The following is a 27,777-nucleotide window of genomic DNA, read 5'->3' as shown; positions in this document are numbered from 1 at the left end:
ATAACTTAATAAAACGAAATAGCATTGCAAAAAAGCTGTGCAAAAACAGCTGATTTCTAATTACGAAACGACGTCTCATAAAACATCTGTCCGACGTCAAGCTGAGCCCTCTTGCTATCGTAAACCAGTGAGTTACTCTCTTGGGACTTCTGCCTACAGTGTCTTTCTTGACCAAGCAAGCGTCAGACACATTTACGTTTCGGGGGCCTGTGGGTAAATCGCTGGGTCATTTGGGGTCAAATTTCTGGAAGATCAAGTTCAGATTAATAACTAACAAATGTCCAGATGTGAAGCACTCTTTCTTTACCACACGAGCGTTACAAACCAGTGTAGACAGAAAAAAGAAAAAATACGGACAAAAACAATATGTGTCCCCTTCTGGGAAGGGGACCCATAATAAGCAGAGCAAATAACACTTTTTGTGGGTCTTTGTATTACCATAAAAAGTAAGAAAGAAGTTTTATCTCAGCACCTATCTATTTGAGCAAAGTGCATTAACGACATTTAACTGACAAAAAACCTGCAAACAGTTATTCCATAAACAAGTAAATCAGTATCTCAGATATCTGTATAACACAAACAAAAATGACTAGTTGTGTAATATTTGTATGTGACTGTTGAAAGTAAATTAGTGTTCATGTTTCTTTTAATTAAAAATGACAAACGAATTATGTGAAATAAACGTTGTCTACACGCAAAGTATGTTTTTCTGACATTTACACAATCTTGTTGTCTGTAACAATCCACGAAACAATAAGAACAGCACAGACTGTGACTCCCACTGCAGTGGTAGTATGTAGCATAATGAGCAACAACACCAGAAACACTTTAAACATCTTAAATGCAATTTACAAACAAAGTAATGTTAGGTAATCATTTCTGTTTTTGCTTTAAGCACACAAGAACACGGTGAATAATCAGAAGTCTTTCCCGGAGAATGTTTTTCCCCAGAATAGTAGCCTGTACACGTTCTTCTACTGGGAGGACTGCTAGAACCCACCAAAGCCAGTTTGGGCCATTTTCGGTCTAAAAAGTAATAGTAAGACATGAAAAATTGCTGGCAACCAATGCTACCGCTTTGTCCTAATAGTGTTGGTTGAGTGTGTTTAAAATCATTGTAAAAGAGTGACTTTCTTTTTGTGTTAAAACACATATCATTACTGCCCATTTGCCAAACATGGCTATTTTCAATTAATACCACAGGAACAAAGTTTATATATTCTACATAGCACTGTTTGCTACTGTTATTTTGTAACAGATTTGTTTCTACAAGCAGAAACACATAGGTTGCACATGAATGTAATTGTAAATTGGAAGTGATCCTATTAAAGTGTAGAAAATTCAAGTACGACATTGATAGAATATGAACAACTTCTGCAGGAAAACTTACACAACCATACAAAGGGCAAGTAATCTACAAGCATAGTTGTTTCACAATGACGTGACATGTGCGACAATCATAACCTAAAACTGGGGTCATTAAGCCAATCCAGATTTTCACTTAAGTCAGATAAAACTTGAGGTACAAATGATTTGTAATATGGTAAGCCAGTGGTTCCCAACCTTGTTTGTTCTATGCACCCTTTTAGTCGATATTCAAATCTAATTTCCCCTACAAATTTAGTTTGCTAAAATATCGTTTATATTAACATCATAACCTTCAAGAATATATCGAAAAATCTAGCATTATCTAAATCACATGATATCACACAAACAAAATGACGTCACAATCAGCTCAATCTAGTGACCTAGACTTGCACAATAATTCGTAAACAAGTGCAAAGCTCTGTCTTTTTTTTCTTTTCTCTAATTTTTTTTGTACATCCACTTTTTGCATTAATGCCTCAAATCGATTTTATGAGAACTTTCTTTTTCTCAGCTCATGTATGGCAAATGCAGCAATAACACATAGCACGGACAACCAGTAAGAGATTAATATTGTGACACAAATTCCCCCCTACAAATTACAACATTCCCCCTGTTTGGGAACCACTGTGTTAAGGCTCACCAATTTGGGTAATTCGGATCTTCACCTAATTCGAATTTTTTTGGTCCAAACAGGTCCAGATTAACCGAGGCTTACTGTATCTTGAAGCTTGAGTTAACCATTGAAAGTTAATTTACTTAATTTATAAAAAGGTGGCTTTCCTATATATTTCCATTTTATATATTGTGTACACTATTTATCTCAAGCAAAAACAAATGGGTCCCCACACCAGTGTTTATGCGAATTAGTCATGGAAAAAAGGTTTTTCAATTCTTTTTTTTTTTTAGATTTTTTTTTCGAAGGACAAGATAGTAAAAAGCATCAACCCTTTTATCCATATCCTGTTTACATTATATTGTCATATATTTACGAAAGTAGTAAAAAAAATACTCCCCATCTGAGAATTTAATCTCTAGCAACCTGGTAAGTCTCTGGCTGTACTGATCGGTCAACAGGGGTCAAAAGTTGAAAACAAGCATGTAAAGAGCGTTATGTACAGTAAAGTATGCAACCTGGTAAAGGCAACTGCTATAAACTCACATTTATATTCTCGTCTTTGAAAGGAAATGATCCAAAGTGTTGGGTGATCCTGCTGCTTACAACAGATGACAATGCTCCGAACCACTCTTGAGCAGCAGCATACACCTTAAAAACAATTGATACACTAGAAAGGTGGCTTTCCTCTAAATTTCCATTTAATACATTGTGTATCCTATTTATCGATTTACTTTTCACACCATTTGATCTACACACATGATTGCTTTTTGCAAGCAAAAACGAATGGGCCACACACACACATGTTTATGCAAATTAGTCATGGTAAAAAGGTTTTTTAATTATTTGTTTTTAGATTCTTTTTTAGATGGACAAATTAGTAGAATGCATCAACCCAAACTTCAAAAGGTTTTATCCATATCCTGTTTTCATAATATGGTTATATATTTACAAAAATAGTAAAACAACTAGAAGGGTGGCTTAGCACACATGCCCTTGCATATACACTATAACCTATTTTAAAACATTGATATATTTCCCATGCTTATTTTATATTGGGTCCCATACCATCCACTGTCTTTTATAACCTTAGTTGTTTCTGCAAGCAGAAACTCATGGGTCCCCAAACATGCAAAGTTGTAGATAATGCATTTCAAGAGATAACCATGTGAAAGTTTAGTGTTGTAAGGTAAAACGCAGTGATCGGGACTGGGCTTAAATATTAATACTATGTAGAGTACAAACTATATAATTTTAGATTCACCCCAGGTATTGTTTGAAGTATGTCCTATTTAATGTTCTTTTTCAAAGAAACGAAGGAGTAAGTAGTGGCATAATGAGGTAGAACAAAAAATGAATAGCAAATTCTACAAGCTGTCCAATTTTCATTAAATTCGAACATTGTGAAAAAGGTTACACATTTTAGAGATTAGTTGGTTAAGTTGTGGTGCTACAGGGCAAAACATAACATTTGAGGACTTAGTATGTTTAATAAACTTTGCAAATTTCATATAATTAGGACATTTTTTAAAAGTACATTTATTTTAGGGGGCTAGTTAAGTAAATGTTGGGGCAACAAGGTAAAACACACCAATTGAAACCTACAAATAGCATAGTCCACATACTACCCAAATTTTATCCAATCCCGACACTGTTTAAAAAACTGACCTATTTTAGGGGGCTAGTAGGGTAACTAATGGGGTCCGACACACAAACTAAAAAAATATGAAACCTCAATGACTCAATCAATAGAACTGCAAAATTTCAGCCAAATCCGCCAATGTTTAAATTTTCGACCACTAGAGGTGTTTTGAGCAACAACCGTTAATGTTTCTTACGTCATAGGGCTGTTAACAACCCCCTAACTGTCATGGCACAAAAATGTTCACCAAGCAATCCACAAAGTCACAAACGAGTAACATACAACTGCTTGCCCTTGTACACTATTGAGCAACAGTAATCTTTCGTTTGTGGTGCCCAGTAACATACAAATACGTTTTACACTTTGGGGGCTTGTGGGGTAAATGTTGGGGCTACAGGGTTGAACACACCAATTGACATCTATAAATGGCATACTCTATAAGCTATCCAAATTTCAGCCAATTCTGACACTGTTTACAAACTCACCCGTTTTAGGGATTAGCGGGGTAAATACTAGGGTTATTTGGACAAACAAAGTGGGATGCACATCTACATAACTATATCTACCATCTGTGTAAATTTCAGCCAAATCCATCAAACATTTGATGGAAAAACGAGTCGGACAAACTTTGGGGAGAAGAAAAATGAAAGAAAAAAATCGAAAAAACAAACAAACAATTTAAGTAAAATCAATATGTGTCCCCTTCAGGGAAGGGGACCCATGATAACATAAAAACTAGAAGGGTGGCTTAGCACACATTGCCCTTGCATATACACTATAACCTATTTTAAAACATTGATATATTTCCTATGCTTATTTTATATTGGGTATATTACCATCTACTGTATTTTATAACCTTAGTTGTTTCTGCAAGCAGAAACTCATGGGTCCCCACACATGCAAAGTTGTAGATAATGCAGCGAAGGGGACCCATAATAAACATCACCATGTTGATATTGGTGTATGTAAAGCATTTTGAAAGTCAACCCTAACTAAAAAAAAGTCTGTGCCAAATGCAAGTATTCAATGCATAAAATCTGATAAACATTATGTGGATAGCACAAACAGTAAGTGATATGTTTTTTCTGTTAAATTAGTGAGTAATAAAAAGGTTTTAACTAGTGTTGTACCGAATCGACGAAATTTCGATTCGGCCGAAACCGAATATTCGGTACATCTCTAGTTTCAACACATACTCGTATTTTAACACATTTCATTTTTTACAAAATTTTATGTTTAATATATTTGATCTTTTAAATCTAGGAGTGGTATGCAATATGTCGTACCTTGTCGGCCAGTCTTAACAGATCTTGTAACAATTGGGGATCAGTAACTTTCTCATCAACAATGTATGTATATTTGGCAACATTGTATCCATCCTTGACTTCACAATGAGAGGTTCGAAATCTTCGATATCCAATGCTATCAACGACTGATCTTCCATCAGGAAAAAACTTAACATCCCGTACTTTAAGCAGAGTACCGATAGGATGGTGCCTGCAACAGCAAGTATTATTAAAAGCTATGTAAAAGTTACATATTTATCACAAACTGTACATTGAAGGTTGGGGTCAAGTACCATTCTCAATACATTGCAATAGCAGGTTTTACAAGGTGTCCCAAATTTTATCCAGTTATAAAAATGGTCCGATTGCTTTCGAATTCCGCAGAACAAATTAGTAGAAAGCACATCAGCCTTATTAAAACTGTAATATACATAACATTGTTTATTTGCAAACGATGCTTACCATGTTTTATCTGCTGGCATGCACATTCCAAACTCCCTCTGATTGTGATCAAGACATCTTCGAAGCATCAATCTATAACGGGGTTCAAATATGTGCAGCGGGCAAGGTACCGATGGAAATGCAATTGTACACACAAATATTGGCTTTGTTTGCCTAAATATAAAAATCAGGTATACATCTATTTATTACAGAACACAAACAAAAATTATTGATTACATACGTTAGTTCATCAATTTCCTGATAGTGGAGTTTTTCTCTTTCTTTGTATTCTTTAGGCAAATAATGCCTGATCAGTGATTTAGTAACATAATCACATGCTGGATGGATATTTTCCAGTGTCTCAGCTAAATACACTTTCATTGATTGTTTGCACAGTGGACAAACAGCTTTGTGATCCAAACATCTAAGTAGCAAATAATACAAATTAGAACAACATATTGAAACTTTGAAACACAAACTGGAGTATTTTATTTTTGCAAATTATTTTTGAAGCATCTTTTAAACACACCTTTCAATACAAAACTGGCAAAAAACATGTCCACAAGGTGTACACACAGGGTCATAGTACAGTCGCATACACAAGCTGCACTCGAAGTCTGTTTCATCCAAAAGATCCGCATTAACTTTCCTATCCAACTGTGACTGGATGCTCAGTAATGATGAAGCTGTTAACAATGTGAAAAACAGTCATGAATCCCAACAATAATATGCTGCTATAATTAAAAATAACATGCTGTGAATAGGTAAATAGCTAAAAAAATGACAAATACTATTTTTAGGAACACTTCATATTATAAAGTTAAAATAATATGTCAAAACATTTAGTAAACTACCACTCAAATCTTACTGTCTTATGGGCCAACTAAATTTAGTTTTGCATTTGATATTGTTAATTTTAACCAATTTATGCAGACATTAAGTCACAAAACAATTTAAGCTCTTACAAGACTGCCATAGTATCAAAACTAATTACATTAATTACAGGTTACATTTTATACTAATTTACAGGTTACATTTTATATTGGAAATTTGTCAGTTAAACTAGAGAGGTGGCTTTTCTACTATACACACCACTTTATCTACCCACTTTGCAAGCAAAAACTAATGGGGCCCCCACAAATGTTAATGAGAATTGATTGCGCTAAAAAAATGTTCTAGGTATTTTTAGATTCTTAAGAACAACTTAGCAGAACACACCAACTCAAACTTCAAAGGTTTTGTCTCTAATAGCTTTGGCCTTGATATTGCAGTCCAAGGCCAGTTTTAAAACAAGCAAAAAAAATTCTAGAAAACCTTAACAGTATTCGAAACACTAATAATCAAGGAGCCATTTTGCAGCAAAAGTATACAAAACAAATTGTTCTTTAATTACCTTTGTTTCGCAAACATACATTGACCTGCAGTAACCTCTCGCCGTGCCAAATGCGCATGACCGTTAATGACCTTGTGACACATTTTCAATAGCACCCAGTGCTCAACAGTAACATGTACTTTAGTCAGTACATTGTTTTTAAAAAAAATATGCTTTGGGGGCCGGTGGGTGAACGGCTGGGTCAAACTTCAGCAAGATAAAATTTAGATCAACAACTAACAAAAGACTAAACTTAAATAATTTTGAAGCACTCTTTCTTGACAAAATGCATATTACAAACCAGTGTTAGACAGAAAAAAGAATACGGACAAAAACAATATTTATACCCTTCATGGAAGGGGATCCATAATTATTTGATCAATTTTCAAAGAATCTTAACTTTTAAATAATCAAATAAATATTTGTTTGATAACAGCCCTAGATTAGGCCTACCATAGGTCCTCTTTTTGGACGACATGTCCTCCTTTTTAACAAAAACCAAGTTGTCCTCTGAGGACCATAAAACGTGCCCAAATGTCCTCCTTTTTGAATTTTTAGATTTACCAAATATCACTGGTGCAGTTATATCTTTAAAAACAGCCCAGAACCAATCTTCAGCTTATTTTTTAAAGAAATATGGTGGATTTTACACAGCACTTTAGTGAAAATATAACCTTAGTTTGTCGTGATTAACGCTAAACTTCATATTGGACCAATTGACTGCCAAAAAAAAACGTCTAATATATTTTGCTCTTGCTATTTTATTGGGCCCTATTTAAGCTTTTTTATGTTTTTTAACAATGGGTCCTCCTTTTTATTGATGAACATATAGTAGGCCTACCCTAGATTGGATACTATTTCTTTCATAGCAATGTTGCAAATGTATGTGTGATGAGTGCCCAAAATGTGAGTTGCTGAGCATTATTTAAACTAGTGACCGATTACACCAAGAGAATTTGTGGGCATGAAGTCACCTTCTGTGTAGTGGTGTAAGCTTTGGCCAAGTTATGAAAGAGTGATTTCACTTATTTTGTACTTTCAAAGAAGAGAATCATTCCTGTTGCCCTGAATGAGCTTCACAGCAAGAAATGTAAATACCAACTCTATTGGCATGTTGTACTGTTTATATAGAATTCAGATGATCGGGAAAAAATGCTTGGCAAATTGCAATCCCCGTTAATCGGTTTTGTCAGAAGCACTCTTTCTTGACCAAACCGGTGGTGTAAGGCAGAAAAAAGAAAATACAGACACTTTACGGAAGGGCATGGCGGGAAAAAGTGGGGAAGCTCCTTCCCGGAAAATTGGTCGTACTTGCGGGAAATTTTTATTGGCCGTTTGTCTGACAGGTAGACAAAAAGTCCAAAATAAATATTGCGGTAGGGTAGAATAACATAACTGTGCCAGCTTCTATTAGTTTGTTAAATATGCCGGCATCATGACGTGTGATGTGTGACGTAAGTGTTCATGGGCGTAGAGTTTTAAAATATACCCAGGGTATGACTTTTGATCATTGGCACCGATACCCATACCATGTGCAGTATCTGTACCCTATGGGACCAAAAACCAATACATTTTACGGGCATTAGTCTGTAGTTTCTATCACATTATTTTTGCAAACAGTCACTTGACACAATTTCTTCCTGTGGTTGGGACTTTTGCTTTGTGTCTTATAACATATACGGAACGGACGATTTGCTGAATCAGCAATTTTAATGCGTATTTAGTTTTTAAGCAATTTGTTATGGCAGGAAGTAAGAGTAAAAGCAATTTACGTTTCAAATATAGCCGACCATGTATTGTTCACACCCAAACGCAGGTCACCTTGGATTAAGTTTAGGCCATTGCATACCGATATAAAACACAGGTTAGAAATCGTTGATGCAAACCAACAACATCTGAAAGCACCTTGCATTGTTTAAAGTTGGTGCAAGGAATTATAATCTTTTAGTGTAGACAGTTTCTGCGTCAAATAATGCTAAAACGTTGGTCTAAATGCCATGCATATGTTGCAATGAAATGCCTGTTTATTTTGAAACAATTGCAATTGTTGCATTTCAACCGATGTCTGTTCGATCAATGACTTGACTACAAATGCAGATGTGTTTAGCCGGAAACACGTTTTAAAACCGAGGTAACTTAAACAAAGATGCGATTATGATGTTATACAAAGGGTGCGCGAAAAAATTGCCTGTACGAATGACATAACCGTATTTAATCCAGACTTACAGAGACAGTTCAAATTTCCACTAACGAGTGAAGATGATGAAATTCGGACGATGTGTTATGTAGGAAAAGTGCAAGTGAAATACGGTGCCTTATGTATAATATTTGTACGAACAGCAACTGGGGAGATTTACCGAAAAGTGGGGGGAAATTTTTGCTAGCTTACCGGGAAATTTGCATTTTTTCTTGCCCTGCGGAAGGGGACCCATAAATAGCAAGAAAGAATGTAAAACATTAGTGACCTTTTTAATTCTTTTGTTGAGATGCACATTGATAAAAACTTACTTTCTTTACTGTTGCTTAAAGACATGGTTGCAAAAAATGCTTCTGTCAATGAAGATGCAATTGACAGCAAAGATGATTTTAAACGCTTCTTTATTTCTTCAGTCAAAACAGGTACTTCTGTGTTTTTAAATAAATCAGAATTACTTAATGCTGTATAATACTTGATAAACACTGTTTTCATTAGGCATCGCTCAATTAATTTGATTTAGGCCAAAAAAACACTGTAATATTGACTTATTTTACATGCATGCTTAACAAACAATGGCAGTATTTAAATACTTAATAAAGATTGATCATTTTTATGCTTGAAATATGGTGCAATTTATTTTAATAATACAGCAACACAACTGATAAAAAACACAGAATGATATTGTTAAATTGAACCCAAACTTTTTGTCCACATTCTGTTTTACATTTTAAGAGTGTTTTTTTATGAAGTAATAAAGAAGAAGAGTAAAAAAACTAACAATTGCTTGAGTATTTAATCCTTTTGTTTCTAAAGCTTGTTATCAAACTGCTGCTAGAAAATCAAACATTATTACAAACACTGCCAAATTAGATGTTGTGGTCAAAGTATTTGTTTCCAACTTTGTTTTGCAACATGTACATGTTGAGCTACAGTAACCTTTACCTACATGATAGTCAAGCCCAAAACAACATTTCAATGCAGTTTTTATGTCACAGGGTTCATCTTTTGTTGCCTTTAGCAAGAGTAATGTTTGATGTGTTTATTTCATGTTTAAACTAGAAGGGTGGCTTAGCACATTTTGCCATTGTCCATACACTAAATCGTATTCTAAAACGGCAATATAATTCCTTCACTTATTTTATATTGGGTCCCATATTAGCCACCGTCTTTTAAAACGTTAGTTGTTTCTGCAGGCAGAAACTCATGGGTCCCCACACATGCAAAGTTGTAAATACTGCATTTCAAGAGATAACCATAAGAAACATTGGTGTTGTAAAGTAAAACACTGTGATTGGTACTAGGATTAAATAGTCATGCTATGCAAAGTTCAAACTATACAAATCGACTCAATTCAAGCATTGTTTAAAGTTTGTTTAGTTTAAAACAAAGAAGTAAAACACAACAATCGATACCTATAAATGGCATAACATTTCCAACAATTGCGCACTGTTTAAAAACTCACCCATTTTAGGGGGCTAGTAGGGTGACTATTGGGGCTACAGGGTTTAACACAACAATCGTCATTTGTAAATGGCAAATTGTACAAGCTATCCAAATTTCAGCCAATTCCGACCCTGTTTAAAAAATTTACCCTTTTTAGGGGGCTAGTGAGGTAAATGCTGGGGCTACAAGGTTTAACACAACAATCGTCATTTGTCAATGGCAAATTCTACAAGCTATCCAAATTTCAGCCAAATCCAACCCTGTTTAAAAATTCACCCATTTTAGGGGGCTAGTGGGGTAAATGCTGGGGCTACAGGGTTTAACACAACAATCATCATTTGTAAATGGCAAATTGTACAAGCTATCCAAATTTCAGCCAATTCCGACCCTGTTTAAAAATTCACCCATTTTAGGGGGCTAGTGGGGTAACTGATGGGGTTCTTCACCCTAATGTTGAAAATATGAATCTGCAATGACCCAAACAACAATCCTGTAAAATTTTGTCAAAATCGGCCAATGTTTCAATTTGACCACTAGGGGGCGTTTTAACCAACAACCGTAATGACTTGTGACGTCACAAGGCTGTGAACAACCCCCTTGACTGCTATCCGCAAACACGTTCACCAAGCAATCCTCAAACATAAGTACCATATGTAGTTGCCTTCATAACATCACACAAAACTAACGTTTGTGGTGCGCACAAACCACATTTTACATTTTGGGGGCTAGCGGGGTAAATACTGGGGTTATCATGACAAACGAAGCAGATGGCACATCTACACAACTACATCTACCATATGTGAAAGTTTCATCCAAATCCATCAAACATTTCAGGGTAAAAAGGGGTGGACAAACTTCAGGGAAGAAAAAAAAAAAAAGAAAAAAGAAAAAAAGAAATCGAGTAAAATCAAGATGTGTCCCCTTCAAGGAAGGGGACCCATAATAATAAAGGTATGCAACCTCGTGCTGAAACTAAAAAATAGCTTAAAACCACTTAACATTTAATGCTGCATGTAAACTGCCCAAAATAACTGTTCTATTTGCTTACAACTTGTCAATCAATCCCTATTGGATGTTGTAATATACGGATTGACATAAAAAATGAACATTTACATTTGAAAGGGTATAAAGTAGGAACATCAAACTAAATGTTACCAAATGCTTGGAAGCAATTGGCAATGTCCCAACCAACAAAGCATCACAGTTTTGAGCCATCAAAACAATAAGTAACACCATTTATGAATATTATGTACTGTTTGTGGTTTCTGGTTATTGCTGGGTAAACCAGAGTCAAAATTGGCTGGAATCAACTGTCCACATCTATTAATCATGTGTGAAAATATATGTAGATGGAGAAAAGCAAAAAAATACAAACAATATGTGTATCCTAAGGAAACCCACATTTACCTTTGGTTTTACCAGTTGAATCTGAATCTAAATCATCAAAGTTAATGTTGGGATGAATGTACGAACTGCATTGACTTATCATATCATTGTAGAACATGGCATCATTTTGTTCAGGGGCGCATATAGTAGCTCCATCTTCTACCAACACTGATTTGCCCAATCTCTCTGGTGATGAACAAACTCTTTTGCAAGATACTACAGATTTGGCATCCATTTTTAAAGCTCTTTTATGAGTTTGTGTGTCGTAACAAAGTTGCCCATCATCCTGCATCTGTCTTTGTTGCACCAAAGTTGTCAACACCTAAGACAAATCAAACTAGAATAGTGGTTTTCCTATATATTGCCAGTTTATATATACTACATCATATTTAACAATGTATCACATATACCATTTACTATATTTATTATGGATACATATTTGGCACCTTTGGTAGCTTTTTCCTGGCACTTTATAACATAATTGTTTCTGCAGGCATAATCTAATGGGTCCCCACACATATGCATATGCGATTTGGTAACAGTAAAAATAGGGCACAATCATTGTTAAACTGGAATAGAATGATGATTTTTAATCCGCACATAGCGTTCCCTGGCGCCGTTAAGTTTCTACATTCCAACAAAATGATTGCTTAGCTGGGCTTTTTATGTCCAAATCCTGTTCTGAAACAGGTTTATTAACGCTTTCAGTTTGAGAAGTCACGTTACACAGGTGTAACAAATCGTGCTGCATTGTCCCTTTGCGTTTCGAAACATGAATCAGTTGACCTACATTAACGTTTACAGTGCAATATAACTAACATCGTTACATCTTAATTCCAACTAGTGAGAAAATGGTCAAGTGACGACTGCGTTCATGCATGAAGCAGGGCATTTTTTCCATGTGCCACTATCGTCAATCACTCCCATTGTGTCAGCTGTGCACTGAGCGAGCACAAATTTGACAAAAGACAGCATGTAAAAACTTATTTGGGGCTGTAGGAGTAATTACTGAGCCGATTGCACTAAAATTTTTAACAGCCAACAAGGAGCACCCCACCCACAGCTGTTTAAAATTTCAGCAGGTTAAGTCTTGTTTTCTGACCTCATTAACATGTGAACAAACAAACAAACAAACAAATATTTGGGGGTAAAGGGGTGAAAATGGATATATGCAACTTCAAGTTACAAAATTCTTTAAAATACGCTGCAATGTACCATTCAAAAAAGTATGAAACTCCTTTAAATTTGAAAAAGTTAACCATTCTTTCTTGACCAAAACGTGGGAACAAATCCGTGTTAGACAAAAAAAAAGAAAAAAATTATAGACAAAAACAATATGTGTCCCCTTCATAATAATAACTAGAAAGGTGGTTTTCCTATATATTTTCAAATTAGAAGAAAGCATCATCCCAAATTTCAAAAGGTTTTGTCCATATCTTCCTTAAATTATAGTCAAGTGAGGCAAAAAATATAATTTTTTAAAACTTGGATGCCAAACTTTTGTTTTTGGCGACAAAAGGTCAGTTTTCTTTCCAATAAAGCTGGGGCTACTTTTATAGTTATGTGACAAGTTTTTGATTTTGAAAACTAAAAAAATATTTGACAAAATTCATTATTGTTTATTACCCTGAAAAAGGTATAAAAAACAAAACAATGTCGGGGGAAAACAAGTGGACATTGGGACCATTTTTTAAAAAATGAAGTGACATATGGAACTTTGATTGAAATATATGGACTAAATCTAAAAGTCAAAGATAACACAGAAATTTCATTATTAACTTAGTTAAAATAAATAAGCTAAAAAAACACAAGCCATAAATTTCTTTGTTTTTTATTGCCCTGTATGTTTTGCCTTTGATTTGGTCTTTTTTTATTTACCAGTCTTTCATTGGTATGCAACTAGGTTTGGGTGGAGCTCACCCTCCAGCTCAGTGTTTTTTAACCTTTTTCGAGCTACGGAACACTTTACGCATTAAAATAATCTTGGGGAACACCAATGCAATTACAATCTCATTATTACACAACGAGTCTAAATATTACACATCAATAAATGATGCAAATTGTGAAGGAATATTCAAACTGGTGATAGTAAAAAAATACTTTCATAAAGAAAAGCTATTTACACCCATTCTGTAAAACCAGTGATTTTCGAAAACTTTCTCAAAAGCTGGAAGTTTTTTTGACCAGCCATTGACAAAGACATCATACCAGGAGTATACGGACCATCTCACCAAGATGCACGCCATGTCGGGCGTTCACAAATATTAGACAACGACGGCGCAGCAATGAGTGCAAAGGCAAAGTGAATAGCACCCGTTAATGGCTAGTAGCCAAGTTTTGTTAAATTTACAGCTTTGGTTTAAGTACATGTTTTATTGGCTTACTTTTTTATTTTCTAAACTTCCATGTGACAAATAAAAAATCTGTGGCAATAAAAAGAAAATGGGGTCACTTTTCTTATTACCCTATTTCTTTAGAACCGTTGGGGTGAAAACAGGAAACTTGAAATAAAAAACTGAAAGAAAGTTTCTAAAGAAAATATCAAAAAAAAGTATTAAAAAAGGCACTGTTTTTTGAGCACATTTGACTATATATTGTCATATATTTACAAAAGTAGTAAAAAAAACATAAAAAATACTCCCAATCTGAGAATTTAATCTCTTGGTTTGATCACAATATAGCTGTGCAAGGCTAGTTTTGAAACAGTTAAAACTTTTCCTCTAAGAGTCTAGAGAATACCAAGACAGTATTACAGACACTGACATATTAGAAAGATATTTTGCAGCAAAGGTATTGATAACAAATTGTTCTTCAGTAGCCTTTCGCAGTATAGTCGCTGGAAGATTTTCAATGGCATGTAGATCCTTAGTGTTCAACAATAACGTTTTTCTTAATTTATATTTAACTCATGTATTGTTTTGGAATATATGTGTCAAAAACTAGAGAGGTGGCTTTCCTATATCGGTTTACTGTACACATCATGTGATCTGCCCATATGATTGTTTTGGCAAACAAAAATGAATGGGTCCCCACACATGTGTTTGTGCGGATTTACAGTAAACAAATGTTTCAGTTATTTTTAGATTTCGTAACGACAAATTACAAATTTCCCTACAAAGCTTTGACAGTTGTATTACAGACCTTAGTGTTCAACAATACTGTTTTGCCTAATTTATACATGACTAAAGTATTGATTCTTGAATTGATTTGTCAAAATAAAGAAGCTATGTTATGACGAAAAATCGTCCTTCATCCGAAATAAATCATCCGAAATATCTGTGTTTGTAATACCTACAAGTTGACCTTTAGTGACCTTTAGTGACCTGTGGTCATGCCGCAGCCAAGCTGACAATGAGAATCTAAAGACCATTTATCTTGGCTTTTTGAAAAGTTTATTTTTTCATCTTTATGTTGATCTACAAAGTTTTGCTTGACATATACGAAACCGAAGCAGGTTTATCGAGTTTAAATCACGTCTTAGGTGTGAAACCTTCGCCAAAACTAAAAATGCCCGTGACAACTTAACAAAACAACATGACATTGCTGCGCAAAAACAGCTGATTTCTAATCACCGAAACGACTGTCTCGTAAAAAGTCTGTCCGGTCCGGCATCGAGCTGAGCACTCCTGCTCTGCTTTGAACCGCCTTTATTGTAAACCAGTAAGTCTAAATGACAGTGTACACATATTATTAGCTGTGAAGGTTACCACTAGGCCGATTAAGGCAAAGTTTAAAATACTAAACGAGTAACCTACTGCAAACAATTGTTGAAAATTTCAGCTCATTAGGGTTTGTATTTCTGGCCTAAAACTAAAACCGATTCTTTTGGGGTTTTGTCACAAATATTCTAGACCGCCCTATGACAATATCCCACGTTCCAATTACAACGCATCACGGACAATTTCTATACGTCTACTCTAGAGTCTATCGTTGCAGGCGCTATTGTGTTGTTGTTACAGCGTGCCAGTTTTTATCGTGTCGCCATTCCCCGTTGCAGTGTTCATTGTTTTATCTGAAGGAAATGGTCACAGCGAATTAACGCCTTTTTCCCGTTCATTGTAATGCAGGACATATAAGCGCCCCAATCTAACGATTTAAAATATAACATAACATATAAACAGAGAAGAAGATAGAGATAACTGCGAAGTAGTGCTGGATTGTTGTTTTTGTTGTGGTTGGACGTGAATAAATGTAAAAGAAGAGGTTTGCTGCCGATCAGAGTACACGAGCGTTAGCTGTTAAAAGAACTTCCATAGTCAGTCCCAATCTTGTGCGTAACCGTGCAAACGGGAACGTGACATCTGGGGGCTCGTCCGGGATCTGACTTAAAAACGCGAAGTTAAACACTAACCCCTGTAAGATCGGCAATGGCGTCTGCAAGCCAATATCTGGATATTGGAAAGCAATTTGGGCTCGCTGGCGAAGAGCTACGCAAGTATGTTGAGGAGCAGGTGAAACAGGACCGTGAGCATGAACGTGAAGAGCAAAGAATTAATCGGGAGGCTGAGCAGAAAAGACGTGAAGATGAGGCTGAGCAGAAAAGACGTGAAGATGAGAGGCTGAGCAGAAAAGACGTGAAGATGAGGCTGAGCAGAAAAGACGTGAAGATGAGGCTGAGCAGAAAAGACGTGAAGATGAGGCTGAGCAAAGGAAACTTGACGCCGAACGGGAATTCCGCGAGCACGCGCTGGCCATGAAGAAGCTTGAGCTTGAGCTGGAAGCTACGAACCGCCGTGCAGAAAAAGCAAACAAGGTGACATCTAATGTGGCCGAGTGTCCAGAGCACCTGACATACGCGCATAAGCTTTGTGTGAACAAGTCAGTCGATCCGGATCGTGTCCACCTGGTGGAGGATGAACAAGAGCGCATTCCAGGGCCAATTAGCAAAGCAGCGGACAGCGCCGAGGCTCATGCTCTGTTTAACCAGCATGACGAGGATGCTTCGCAGGGATGCATTGAAGAGGAAATGCAGATGTGTGACAAAGAAGAGTCGGCTTCTGTGACACAACAAGCGACGAAGCAAAACGCCACGCCTGAGACGATGACCGTTGGGCAACAAGCAGAGTTATCTCAGGAGCTGGTTAACGTACAACTGCATTCAGTGGAGGGAGGCGAGACGGTTTCTTCAAACCAGACGACGGAGAAGAGCACCGTTACACGTACTGTCGTGGCGCCGACCAGTGAGAGTAACGTGTCAAGCCCGTTTACCCGTCTCCCGTCTCCCGTCGTTCCTGCCAACCCGCCAACAGATGAAACAACAAATGCAGTCAGGAAACGAATTTGCGGAATCATCCTTCCGAGATTCCAAGCCATGTCGCTATCGGGGGGATTTCCAAACGTGGTTTGGGTACGGAAGTAAGCAAAAAAAAGCAAAGAAAGAAATCGGTGGATGGAAAAAGCAACACCTTCGGCAAGCAAGGATCTTCGGTTGGCACTGATGAGTTGCAGGAACATTTGTGAATGATTGCGCGAGATTTTCATGTTCGAGGAAAATCTCCTTTTAAAAACGGGGTTGTGTCACAAATATTCTAGACCGCCCTATGACAATATCCCACGTTCCAATTACAACGCATCACGGACAATTTCTATACGTCTACTCTAGAGTCTATCGTTGCAGGCGCTATTGTGTTGTTGTTACAGCGTGCCAGTTTTTATCGTGTCGCCATTCCCCGTTGCAGTGTTCATTGTTTTATCTGAAGGAAATGGTCACAGCGAATTAACGCCTTTTTCCCGTTCATTGTAATGCAGGACATATAAGCGCCCCAATCTAACGATTTAAAATATAACATAACATATAAACAGAGAAGAAGATAGAGATAACTGCGAAGTAGTGCTGGATTGTTGTTTTTGTTGTGGTTGGACGTGAATAAATGTAAAAGAAGAGGTTTGCTGCCGATCAGAGTACACGAGCGTTAGCTGTTAAAAGAACTTCCATAGTCAGTCCCAATCTTGTGCGTAACCGTGCAAACGGGAACGTGACATCTGGGGGCTCGTCCGGGATCTGACTTAAAAACGCGAAGTTAAACACTAACCCCTGTAAGATCGGCAATGGCGTCTGCAAGCCAATATCTGGATATTGGAAAGCAATTTGGGCTCGCTGGCGAAGAGCTACGCAAGTATGTTGAGGAGCAGGTGAAACAGGACCGTGAGCATGAACGTGAAGAGCGAAGAATTAATCGGGAGGCTGAGCAGAAAAGACGTGAAGATGAGGCTGAGCAGAAAAGACGTGAAGATGAGAGGCTGAGCAGAAAAGACGTGAAGATGAGGCTGAGCAGAAAAGACGTGAAGATGAGGCTGAGCAGAAAAGACGTGAAGATGAGGCTGAGCAAAGGAAACTTGACGCCGAACGGGAATTCCGCGAGCACGCGCTGGCCATGAAGAAGCTTGAGCTTGAGCTGGAAGCTACGAACCGCCGTGCAGAAAAAGCAAACAAGGTGACATCTAATGTGGCCGAGTGTCCAGAGCACCTGACATACGCGCATAAGCTTTGTGTGAACAAGTCAGTCGATCCGGATCGTGTCCACCTGGTGGAGGATGAACAAGAGCGCATTCCAGGGCCAATTAGCAAAGCAGCGGACAGCGCCGAGGCTCATGCTCTGTTTAACCAGCATGACGAGGATGCTTCGCAGGGATGCATTGAAGAGGAAATGCAGATGTGTGACAAAGAAGAGTCGGCTTCTGTGACACAACAAGCGACGAAGCAAAACGCCACGCCTGAGACGATGACCGTTGGGCAACAAGCAGAGTTATCTCAGGAGCTGGTTAACGTACAACTGCATTCAGTGGAGGGAGGCGAGACGGTTTCTTCAAACCAGACGACGGAGAAGAGCACCGTTACACGTACTGTCGTGGCGCCGACCAGTGAGAGTAACGTGTCAAGCCCGTTTACCCGTCTCCCGTCTCCCGTCGTTCCTGCCAACCCGCCAACAGATGAAACAACAAATGCAGTCAGGAAACGAATTTGCGGAATCATCCTTCCGAGATTCCAAGCCATGTCGCTATCGGGGGGATTTCCAAACGTGGTTTGGGTACGGAAGTAAGCAAAAAAAAGCAAAGAAAGAAATCGGTGGATGGAAAAAGCAACACCTTCGGCAAGCAAGGATCTTCGGTTGGCACTGATGAGTTGCAGGAACATTTGTGAAGGATTGCGCGAGATTTTCATGTTCGAGGAAAATCTCCTTTTAAAAACGGGGTTGTGTCACAAATATTCTAGACCGCCCTATGACAATATCCCACGTTCCAATTACAACGCATCACGGACAATTTCTATACGTCTACTCTAGAGTCTATCGTTGCAGGCGCTATTGTGTTGTTGTTACAGCGTGCCAGTTTTTATCGTGTCGCCATTCCCCGTTGCAGTGTTCATTGTTTTATCTGAAGGAAATGGTCACAGCGAATTAACGCCTTTTTCCCGTTCATTGTAATGCAGGACATATAAGCGCCCCAATCTAACGATTTAAAATATAACATAACATATAAACAGAGAAGAAGATAGAGATAACTGCGAAGTAGTGCTGGATTGTTGTTTTTGTTGTTTTGGTTGTGGTTGGACGTGAATAAATGTAAAAGAAGAGGTTTGCTGCCGATCAGAGTACACGAGCGTTAGCTGTTAAAAGAACTTCCATAGTCAGTCCCAATCTTGTGCGTAACCGTGCAAACGGGAACGTGACAGGTTTAATGGGTGAAAAGTAGGTGAATCCAATAAAATGTTAGAAAATTCTTTAGAATACCTTACATTGGACCAACAAAAGCATGACACTCCTCGATTATGTACTTTAGTCAGATCAGCCATTTTTAAAGTTTACGTTTTGGGGGCCTGTGGGTGAACCGCTGGGTCATTTGGGGTCAAACTTCAGGAGGATCAAATTAGGATCAGAAGCTGACATCTGTGTAAATTTAATTAAATTTGAAGCACTCTTTCTTGACCAAACACGTATAACAAACCAGCGTTAGACAGAAAATTTTGGGGTTTAAAGGGTGAAGAATGGGTGAATCCCATTAAAAGTTGCAAATTTTTTTAGAAAGCCTTACAATGCACCAACCAACAAAGCATAAAACTCCTAGCTGACATACTATAGCGAGTACAGCGGTTTAAAAAAATTTACATTTTGGGGGACTTTGGGTGAACTGCATGACTTTTCCCAAAGGTGTAGCAAGGGTAAAACACAAAGTCTGAAATTACCAGCAAGCTAAACTATTAAATTGGAAAAAAATGTAAGGGCTACTACAAAAGTAACATTTATACATGTTGATCTTCTGAATGAATAAAACAAACCTCTTTAATCCGTTTTTTTGCCTTTGTGTTTGATTCATCATTTGATAAACACAAGCAGAAAGAAAGTAACGCTTCTTCAAGATTTTTTTGTGTGTACAGAATTTCGCCCAAAACTAGGTGCACCTAAAAAATAAGCTTTCCAATATAGTGTCAATTTGTATTTATCTTAATTAACAAATATATATTTGCCGCCTAAATTAATTTAGATTCCTATCTTTACATGACATTTAATAAACTATTGTTTTGCAAGCAAAAACAAATGAGCATCTACCACATAGAGACTTTTGTAACTGCAATTATACAATGCAATTTTTTTTGGATCCTGAAGGAGAAATTAGTAAAGTAACAGCCCAAACTTCACAACTTATTGTCTATGCTCTAATAGTTATAATGTTATGCATGAAATAGCAAAAAAATGATAAACACATGCACATGGATCCACTTTGCCAAGGTTTTTGTGCAATTTACAGAATTTCAAAATCGGGAGGTCATACAAACAGTATACATTGTTGACAAAAGTATATGATCGTTTTTGCAAAACAAATGGGTCCCCCCCACACGCGTGTTTGTGCAGATTTATGGAAAACAAATCTTGTGGTTATTTTTAGATTCCTAAAGACAAATTATTAGAAAGCATTAATCCAACTTTAAAAAAGTTTTGTCTGTATTCTTTTTGAATCATTATTGTCAGATAATTGTTCTTCCGTAGCCTATCGCAGTACAGTTGTCGAACGAACGTTTAAAGATCTTTTGACCGTTTAATGACTTTTTATTGCATCTTTGTAAAACATGTAGCTTTTTACCTTCATGTTAATCAACAACGTTTACCTGAAATGTACAAAACCGAAATATCTTTTTAATCCTTTCTAAGATACAAAACCTTCGCTAAAGCTAAAAATATAACTTAATCTAACTTAATAAAACCACATAGCATTACTGCGCTGATATAATTATCAAAAAGACTGCGTCATATTACTCCCGTCCATGCATCAAGCAGCGATCTCCCACTATGTATTAAATCGCCGCAATTGTAAACCAGTGAATCACTCCCTTGGGCTTTCCAGTTACACACATTATGGGCTGTAATGGTATAGCCATTGACCCAAAATTTTGAACACTAAATGAGTAACCCACTGCAAACAATTTTTTTTCTCAAAATTTAATCTTTTAGCACATATAACGGGCTTGCAATTCTGACCTAAGGGACTGGAAAAACTAAAAACGATTGTTTCGGGGTAAAAGGGGTGCAAAATTGGTGAATCCAATAAAAAGTTATAAAAATATTTAGAATATCTTACATTGCACCGACCAACAAAGCATGAAACTCCTAGATCCTGTACTTAGGTCAGTACAGCCATTTTCGCTTTGGGGGCCTGTGGGTGAACCGCTGGGTCATTCGGGTCAAACTTTAGAAGGATCAATAGCTAACATCTTTGAAAATTTGAATAAATTTATAGCACTCTTTTTGACCAAACCAGCATTTAAAACAAATTATGTTTTGGGGGCCTGTGGGTGAACCGCTGGGTCATTCGTGGTCAAACTTCAAGTGGATCAAATTCCGATTAATAACTAACATCTGTCCAAAATTGAATAAATTTGAAGCACTCTTGCTTGACCAAACAAGAGTTACAAACCTGCGTTAGACAGAAAAAAATCTGGACAAAAACAATACAGTTTCTGGTGTACAATACTTGAAACAAAGCAATGTACATTAAAAGTTATATTGTTCATGTGTGTTGTGAGGTCACAATGGAGGTAACAATCACACAAAAAGTAAGTTTTCTTGATCCAAAGGTTTAATAACAGTGCACTTGTACCGTATTTATTCGATTGTAAGCCGCATGTTAAAGTGTTAAAAAAATAGTGTAAGTCGCCCTTGATTGTAAGCCGCACGCTGAAATTTTAGGTACAATTGTTTCACAATACACCATTTTTTTGTTACGTAGTATAACTATTTGCCCATATTTGTTGGTTATGTTTATAACTGTACCCAACAGAATGTATATCGACGTATAATCTGTACATGCATATTAATTTTGAACCCCAAATAAACTAGAAGGGTGGCTTAGCACATTTTGTCATTGCACATACACTATAATCTATTATAAAAAGGCAATACAATTCCTACACTCATTTTACATTGGGCCCCATATTAGCCACCGTCATTCAAAAAAAAATTGTTTCTGCAGGCAGAAACTCATGGGTCCCCACAAATGCAAAATTGTAAATACTGCATTTCAAGAGATAACTGTAAGAAAATTGGACGTTTTAGGGTAAATCACTGTGATCAGTAATGGGCTTAAATAATCATGCTAAGTAGAGTGAAAACTATACAAATCGGATTCAATTCAGACATTGTTCACCTATTTTAAAACAATTAATGTTCTAAAGAAGTAAAACACAACAATCGACACCCATAAATGGCATATAATATTCTACAAGCTAACAAAATTTCCTACAATTGCGACACTGTTTAAAAAACTCACCCATTTTAGAGAGCTAGTGGGGTAAATATTGGTGCAACAGGGTTTAACACAACAATCAGCTTCTCTAAATTGCATTGACTACAAGCTATCCAAATTTTAGTCAATTCTGACACTGTTTAAAAATCACCCATTTTAGGGGGGTAGCGGGTTAAATGCTTGGGCTGCAGGCACTGGCGTAGAGTACGGGGGAGCGTGGCACCCCCGACCTTAACCTTTGTATAACGTCAAAATCGCATCTTTGTTCAAGTTACGTCGGTTAATTAAAATGTGTTTCCAGCCAAACAAATGCGCTTGCATTCATGCCATTGATCGAACAGACGTCGGTTGAAACGTAACAATTGTAATTGTTTCTCAATAAATGGGCATTTTAATGCAACATAAACATGACTTATAGACTAACGTTTTAGTATTATTTGTCGCAATAACTCTCTGCAATAAAAATAAATATAAAAATAGTTAATATATTGATTCCTAAGCCAAATTTAATGTCCGTTTGCAAAGCTCTGCAACAGACTAAACTGGATCCAAGGTGACCTAAGTTTAAGCGTCAACAATACATAGTCGGCTATATTTAAAACGTGAATTGCTTTACTTTTATTTCCCGCCGTAACACGTTACTTTAAACTTAATCATTGTTAAATGGCTGATTCGGCAAGTCGTCCTTTCGTTACATCAGACGTTATTAGATGCACAGCAAACGTTCCAATCCAACACAAAGAAATTGCGCCAAGTGACTATTTGCAAATAAATGTGATAGAAACTACATGCTAAAGCACGTAAAAGGTGTCGTTATTTGATCTTATACAGGTACAGATACTGTACATGGTATAGGCATCATTTTTGGAAGATCAAACGGCGCACCCCCAGTATTTTTTAAAACTCTATGCCTATGGCTGCAGGGTTTAACACAACAATAGTCATTTGTAAATCGCAAATTCTACAAGCTATCCAAATTTCAGCCAATTCCAACCCTCTTTAAAAACCCACCCATTTTAGGGGGCTAGTGGGGTAACTGAAGGGGTTCTTCACCCTACTGCTGAAGGGTTCTTCACCCTAACTGGTTGCCCTTGTAACACTATTGCGCCACAGAAATCTTTCGTTTGTGGTGTCCAGTAACATACAAATACGTTTTACGCTTTGGGGGCTTCTGGGGTAAATGTTAGGGCTACAGGGTTGAACACAACAATTGACATCTATAAATGGCATACTTTACAAGCTATCCCAATTTTAGCCAATTCTGACATTGTTTACAAACTCACCCATTTTAGGGGGCTGGCGGGGTAAATACTGGGGTTAACTGGACAAACAAAGTGGGATGCACATCTACATTACTATGTCTACCATCTGTATAAGTTTCAGCCACATCCATCAAACATTTGATCGAAACCTCGGGTATGCCGCATATTTTTATATAAAATTTTTTTATTATATAAACTAATACGTAACACACACGAGTGATTTCAATCGCAGTTATTGTTTCACAGCCTATGAGTTGTTCGCATTCATTACAATTGTGACAATTGTAATGTCAACGTCTTCAGGAACCATTGGAATTTAAACATTAAATTAAATGGTGGTAATAAGCACAACTGAGGTATTGGCGCTGACGCAGCCCCGGCTTTTACGTTAATAACCACGTGATAGAACGTTTAGCGTTTGTGAACTAAATTATGAGAATACAGTTCTAACTTTCAACTGCCTCTACCGCAAGAACAGCGACTGTCTAGTTTCATTCGAAAAAACAACACCGCTAATTGTTACGTCACAAACGTAAGGCTGGTACTTTCACAAAAATTAACGTGTTAGCTTGTCGAACGTTTCTGGCTGGTCAGTACATCGTTTAAAGTACACTAAACTTTAAAATTAATAATGCGTCACACACAATTCACTGCGTTAAATATGCGATACGTTGTAAAGGAAACAAACACTTTCAAAACGTTTTAAACGATTTTTGTAATGGCCAGGCCAGAGGTGTTTGCGCTTTGTTGCTTGAAAACAAAGCATTTTTTAACAGTTATTAAAGAGAAACAAAATGTTTAAACATTATAGCATTTTGCGACGAAAGGTGGCGTTCGAGTTAAATATTTTTTATCTTTATTGTCCCTCTTCCCCGTAATTTCGGCAAGTGGGTCCCATTTTTTGTACTGTGCAATGTGGTGCTACCGCGCAGAAACATGCGTTGATTTGCAACAGTAGCAGAAGGGCCTGGTGGTGGAATTTTGGTGTGTAAACTTATATACTGCAAGCCTGAACGTATAGTCACACCCTACGTCGCAACAGGAAATGAATTTGGTATTTCATGACGTCATTTTGTGACGTCATATAATATGGCATACCCGGGAAAAAATTAAAGTCGGCGCCTATGACTGGAGTTATCAACAAAAACAAAGTGGGATGCACATCTACATAACTATATCTACCATCTGCGTAAATTTCACCCAAATCCATCAAACATTTGATGGAAAAACGAGTCGGACAAACTTTGGGAAGAAAAAAAAAGAAAAAAACAAACAAACAATTTGAGTAAAATCAATATGTGTCCCCTTCAGGGAAGGGGGAGGGGGGCATAATAAATGCTCATAGACAGTAATAGTTTTATAGTTTTAGACGGCATTCATTACTATGAATAGGCATTATTACATACAAAAAATAATAATTGCATGTGAGTGTGACCTTGTAATTCATACATAATTGTATATACCTCAGGCCAGCTTCTGGCAAGAAACATAGCTTTCCAGGCATCTTGATAAGCAAGATCAAGATCATTCATACAAAATTGTGCCTTGGCTCTGTGCAAATAAGCAACATGACTTCGTGGACCTAAAACAGAGGAAAACTGTCAAGCATAGATCAAAAGTTTTTCATGGCAAATATAAAATTTTGGTTTAAACAATGTAATACATATTTACATATTTTAACAAAAAAATACAGGGGTGCGACTTTTGATCATCGGCACCAATACATATATCATGTGCAGTATCTGTACCCATACAATACTTTGGCAGAAAGGGACAATATACCAATACAGTTTAGTTGTTTGTTTAGTAAATGCAAATCACATTTCATAAATAACCAACTGCGTATTGTTGACACCTAAACTGAGGTCACCTTCGATCAAGTTAAGGCATTGCAATATTTTGCAAACAGACATAAAACATGGCTGAGGAATATTAATGCAGACCTGGACAACAACACTTAAACTGCCTAAATACACATTGCATTGTTTAATATTGGCGCAAGGAATTTATCAACTTAAAAAATCATAATATTTTATTGCAAAAAGTTATTGCGCCAAATAATATTTGACTTTAGTCTATATGTCATGTTTCTGTTGCAATAAAATGCCTGTTTATTTCGAAACAAATACAATTGTTGCGCTTTAACAGATCTGTTTGATTAATGACATGACTACGACTATAAACTTATTTTTGTTTAGCTGGAAACAACAAATAAATATATGTATATACCTTATTTTTGCAAAAATATAAAAAGTAGTTTTTCTCCTTTTTTAACTAAGAAACAACAGCAACATTTATTTAAATTACAAAAAGTGATATTTGTAAAGTGGAAAAGCAATTAAAATCTTGTCACATGGTTGTAATATGTGTTACAAGAGCAAATCATTGAGACACTGTGATTTTGGAGATTTAGAATTAATCTATTTACTGACTTAAATCGACAGTTTGGTTGAATTTTTCCACTGCTTTATGGTACTCTTTCTTTTTGAAATGTATCATCCCTTCAACGGTATGTGAGCGACTCAGCCATTCTTTTGGATGCCACTTCTGAAGTATGGCAGATAAAGTAACATTTCCACTAAGCAAAAAACTTGATCATTAGTACATAAAAATGCTTGTCATATTGAAAAATATAGTTATATATTACCTGAATAATTGGATTTTATCTTGCTGTATAGGCTTATTGCAAACAATACAATTTTTGAAACAATTTTCTGTTCCATTTAGGCAAAAATTGCAAAATGTATGTCCACAGAGCAATGTTGTAGGGTTGTAGAGTAACTCGCAACAGCTTTGACAAGACAATTGATCCATAAAAATATCTTTAAAAATTTATTAAAAAACGCCATTGAAGTCAGATTAACTAAAAAAGTTCAAAGGACAGAATTTGTATGGTCACCCGGTGATGCAGATTCATTTGAATCCAACAGCATGTTGTCAAAAATGTTTTGTTTCAAACTATTTACCATTTCCACAATGATATCGAGCAATGTATTAATGGTGACAAAATCAATGTAGTTCGCTGATATCTACATATGCAAAAAAAAAGTTAACCACTAACCATAGCAGGCATGGTTGGCAACTCTTATACTAACACAAACATAGCGTCGCTACAGATACACAACAGTTATTTATGTAAAAAAAATAAGTATTGCATAAGTCAAGGGTGGGCAACCTACGGCCCGCATAAAACTTTGAGTGGCCAAGGACTGGATTCGACATGCTTAATGTGTCCGCCCGTAACCTCATTAAAAGTTCGTATTTTATTCTTATTTGGCCGGATGAAATTTATGCAGTATGACCCTTTTATATACCAAAGAGGTTTTTAAACTAAACACTAACAATTGTTACTAAAAATAGACATTGTTATCTAATCAAACCTGTCCAATGGTAAAGTTTTAGCAAGCGGGACTGTAGTTTTATTGACAATTGTACATATTCATGTTGAGCAAATACTTAAAAGTTGAATTTGCCTACACTCTTTTGTTATAGCATTGGCATTGTTGCGGCCCGAGTCAATACTCTACTTTGAACAACCCAATTTATAAACACAACAAGAATTTCAAAACACATTTCTATCTTGGGTATAAATATATATATCAGATATATATATGTAAACTTTTATTCATTTTTCATACCATTGATGCAAGATCTTGCATAACATGAATTATTCCAGACTTCGAAAATATTTCGTCCTTTGCAAGCCTGCTGTAGTTTATCAAGTTTCCCTGGAGTACATCTGCACCGATTGTGTCTTTGATACTGACTTTTGATTTTAGGTTAAATCTTTTCAGAGCATGAGATTCACTGGCAAACAAACCAGGTGAATGTCCTGGCACTGATGTCTCAGTCATTATACAGCTGCAAATAGACCATTTATTAAGTTACAAAAATGCTAAAAGGTTCATCTGCAAACATACAACCAGCGATAGTTGATTTTAGCGTTATCTTTGTAATTTCCTGATTTGGCCGCTGCTATCTAGCTTACTAAGTAAAACAGCAGCTGCAAGATAAGCATGACTGTCACATA

At 36.7% G+C, this 27,777-nt stretch overlaps 1 protein-coding gene across 2 annotated transcripts; it reads right to left on the bottom strand.

Annotated features, from left to right (window-relative positions):
- Positions 1–280: 280 nt before the first annotated feature.
- On the bottom strand, positions 281–27,684 carry LOC145202664 (LON peptidase N-terminal domain and RING finger protein 3-like). 2 transcript variants are annotated; one of them, XM_080075676.1, is made up of 14 exons: positions 27,386–27,684; positions 26,647–26,776; positions 26,395–26,569; positions 26,180–26,325; positions 25,211–25,329; positions 20,024–20,146; positions 11,770–12,070; positions 9,231–9,347; positions 5,880–6,036; positions 5,592–5,774; positions 5,372–5,524; positions 4,910–5,120; positions 2,528–2,632; positions 281–1,026 (listed from the first exon to the last, which is right to left on the bottom strand). In XM_080075676.1, exons 1-14 carry the CDS (start codon positions 27,599–27,601, stop codon positions 874–876), a joined length of 2,289 nt encoding a protein of 762 aa, XP_079931802.1. In that variant the 5' UTR covers positions 27,602–27,684; the 3' UTR covers positions 281–873. The 2 variants fall into 2 exon arrangements, with proteins under 2 accessions (XP_079931802.1, XP_079931803.1); XM_080075677.1 differs by lacking the exon at positions 9,231–9,347.
- Positions 27,685–27,777: the final 93 nt, after the last annotated feature.

Source organism: Phallusia mammillata, chromosome 7 (genome assembly GCF_965637545.1).
Source record: "Phallusia mammillata chromosome 7, kaPhaMamm4.hap1.1, whole genome shotgun sequence".
Taxonomy (NCBI): Eukaryota; Metazoa; Chordata; class Ascidiacea; order Phlebobranchia; family Ascidiidae; genus Phallusia; species Phallusia mammillata.
This window is presented reverse-complemented; position numbering and strand designations above follow the sequence as displayed.

What these genes read in the sequence shown, in the direction of transcription:
- LOC145202664 (XM_080075676.1), bottom strand. Translation starts at nt 27,601, where the DNA reads ATGACTGAGACATCAGTGCCAGGACATTCACCTGGTTTGTTTGCCAGT. An exon ending in TTGCCAGAAGCTGGCCTGAG is followed by an intron (nt 20,147 to 25,210) that starts GTATATACAATT and finishes CTTATTTTTTAG; the next exon opens with GTGCACCTAGTTTTGGGCGA. An exon ending in TGTTAAGACTGGCCGACAAG is followed by an intron (nt 2,633 to 4,909) that starts GTACGACATATT and finishes ATTGTTTTTAAG; the next exon opens with GTGTATGCTGCTGCTCAAGA.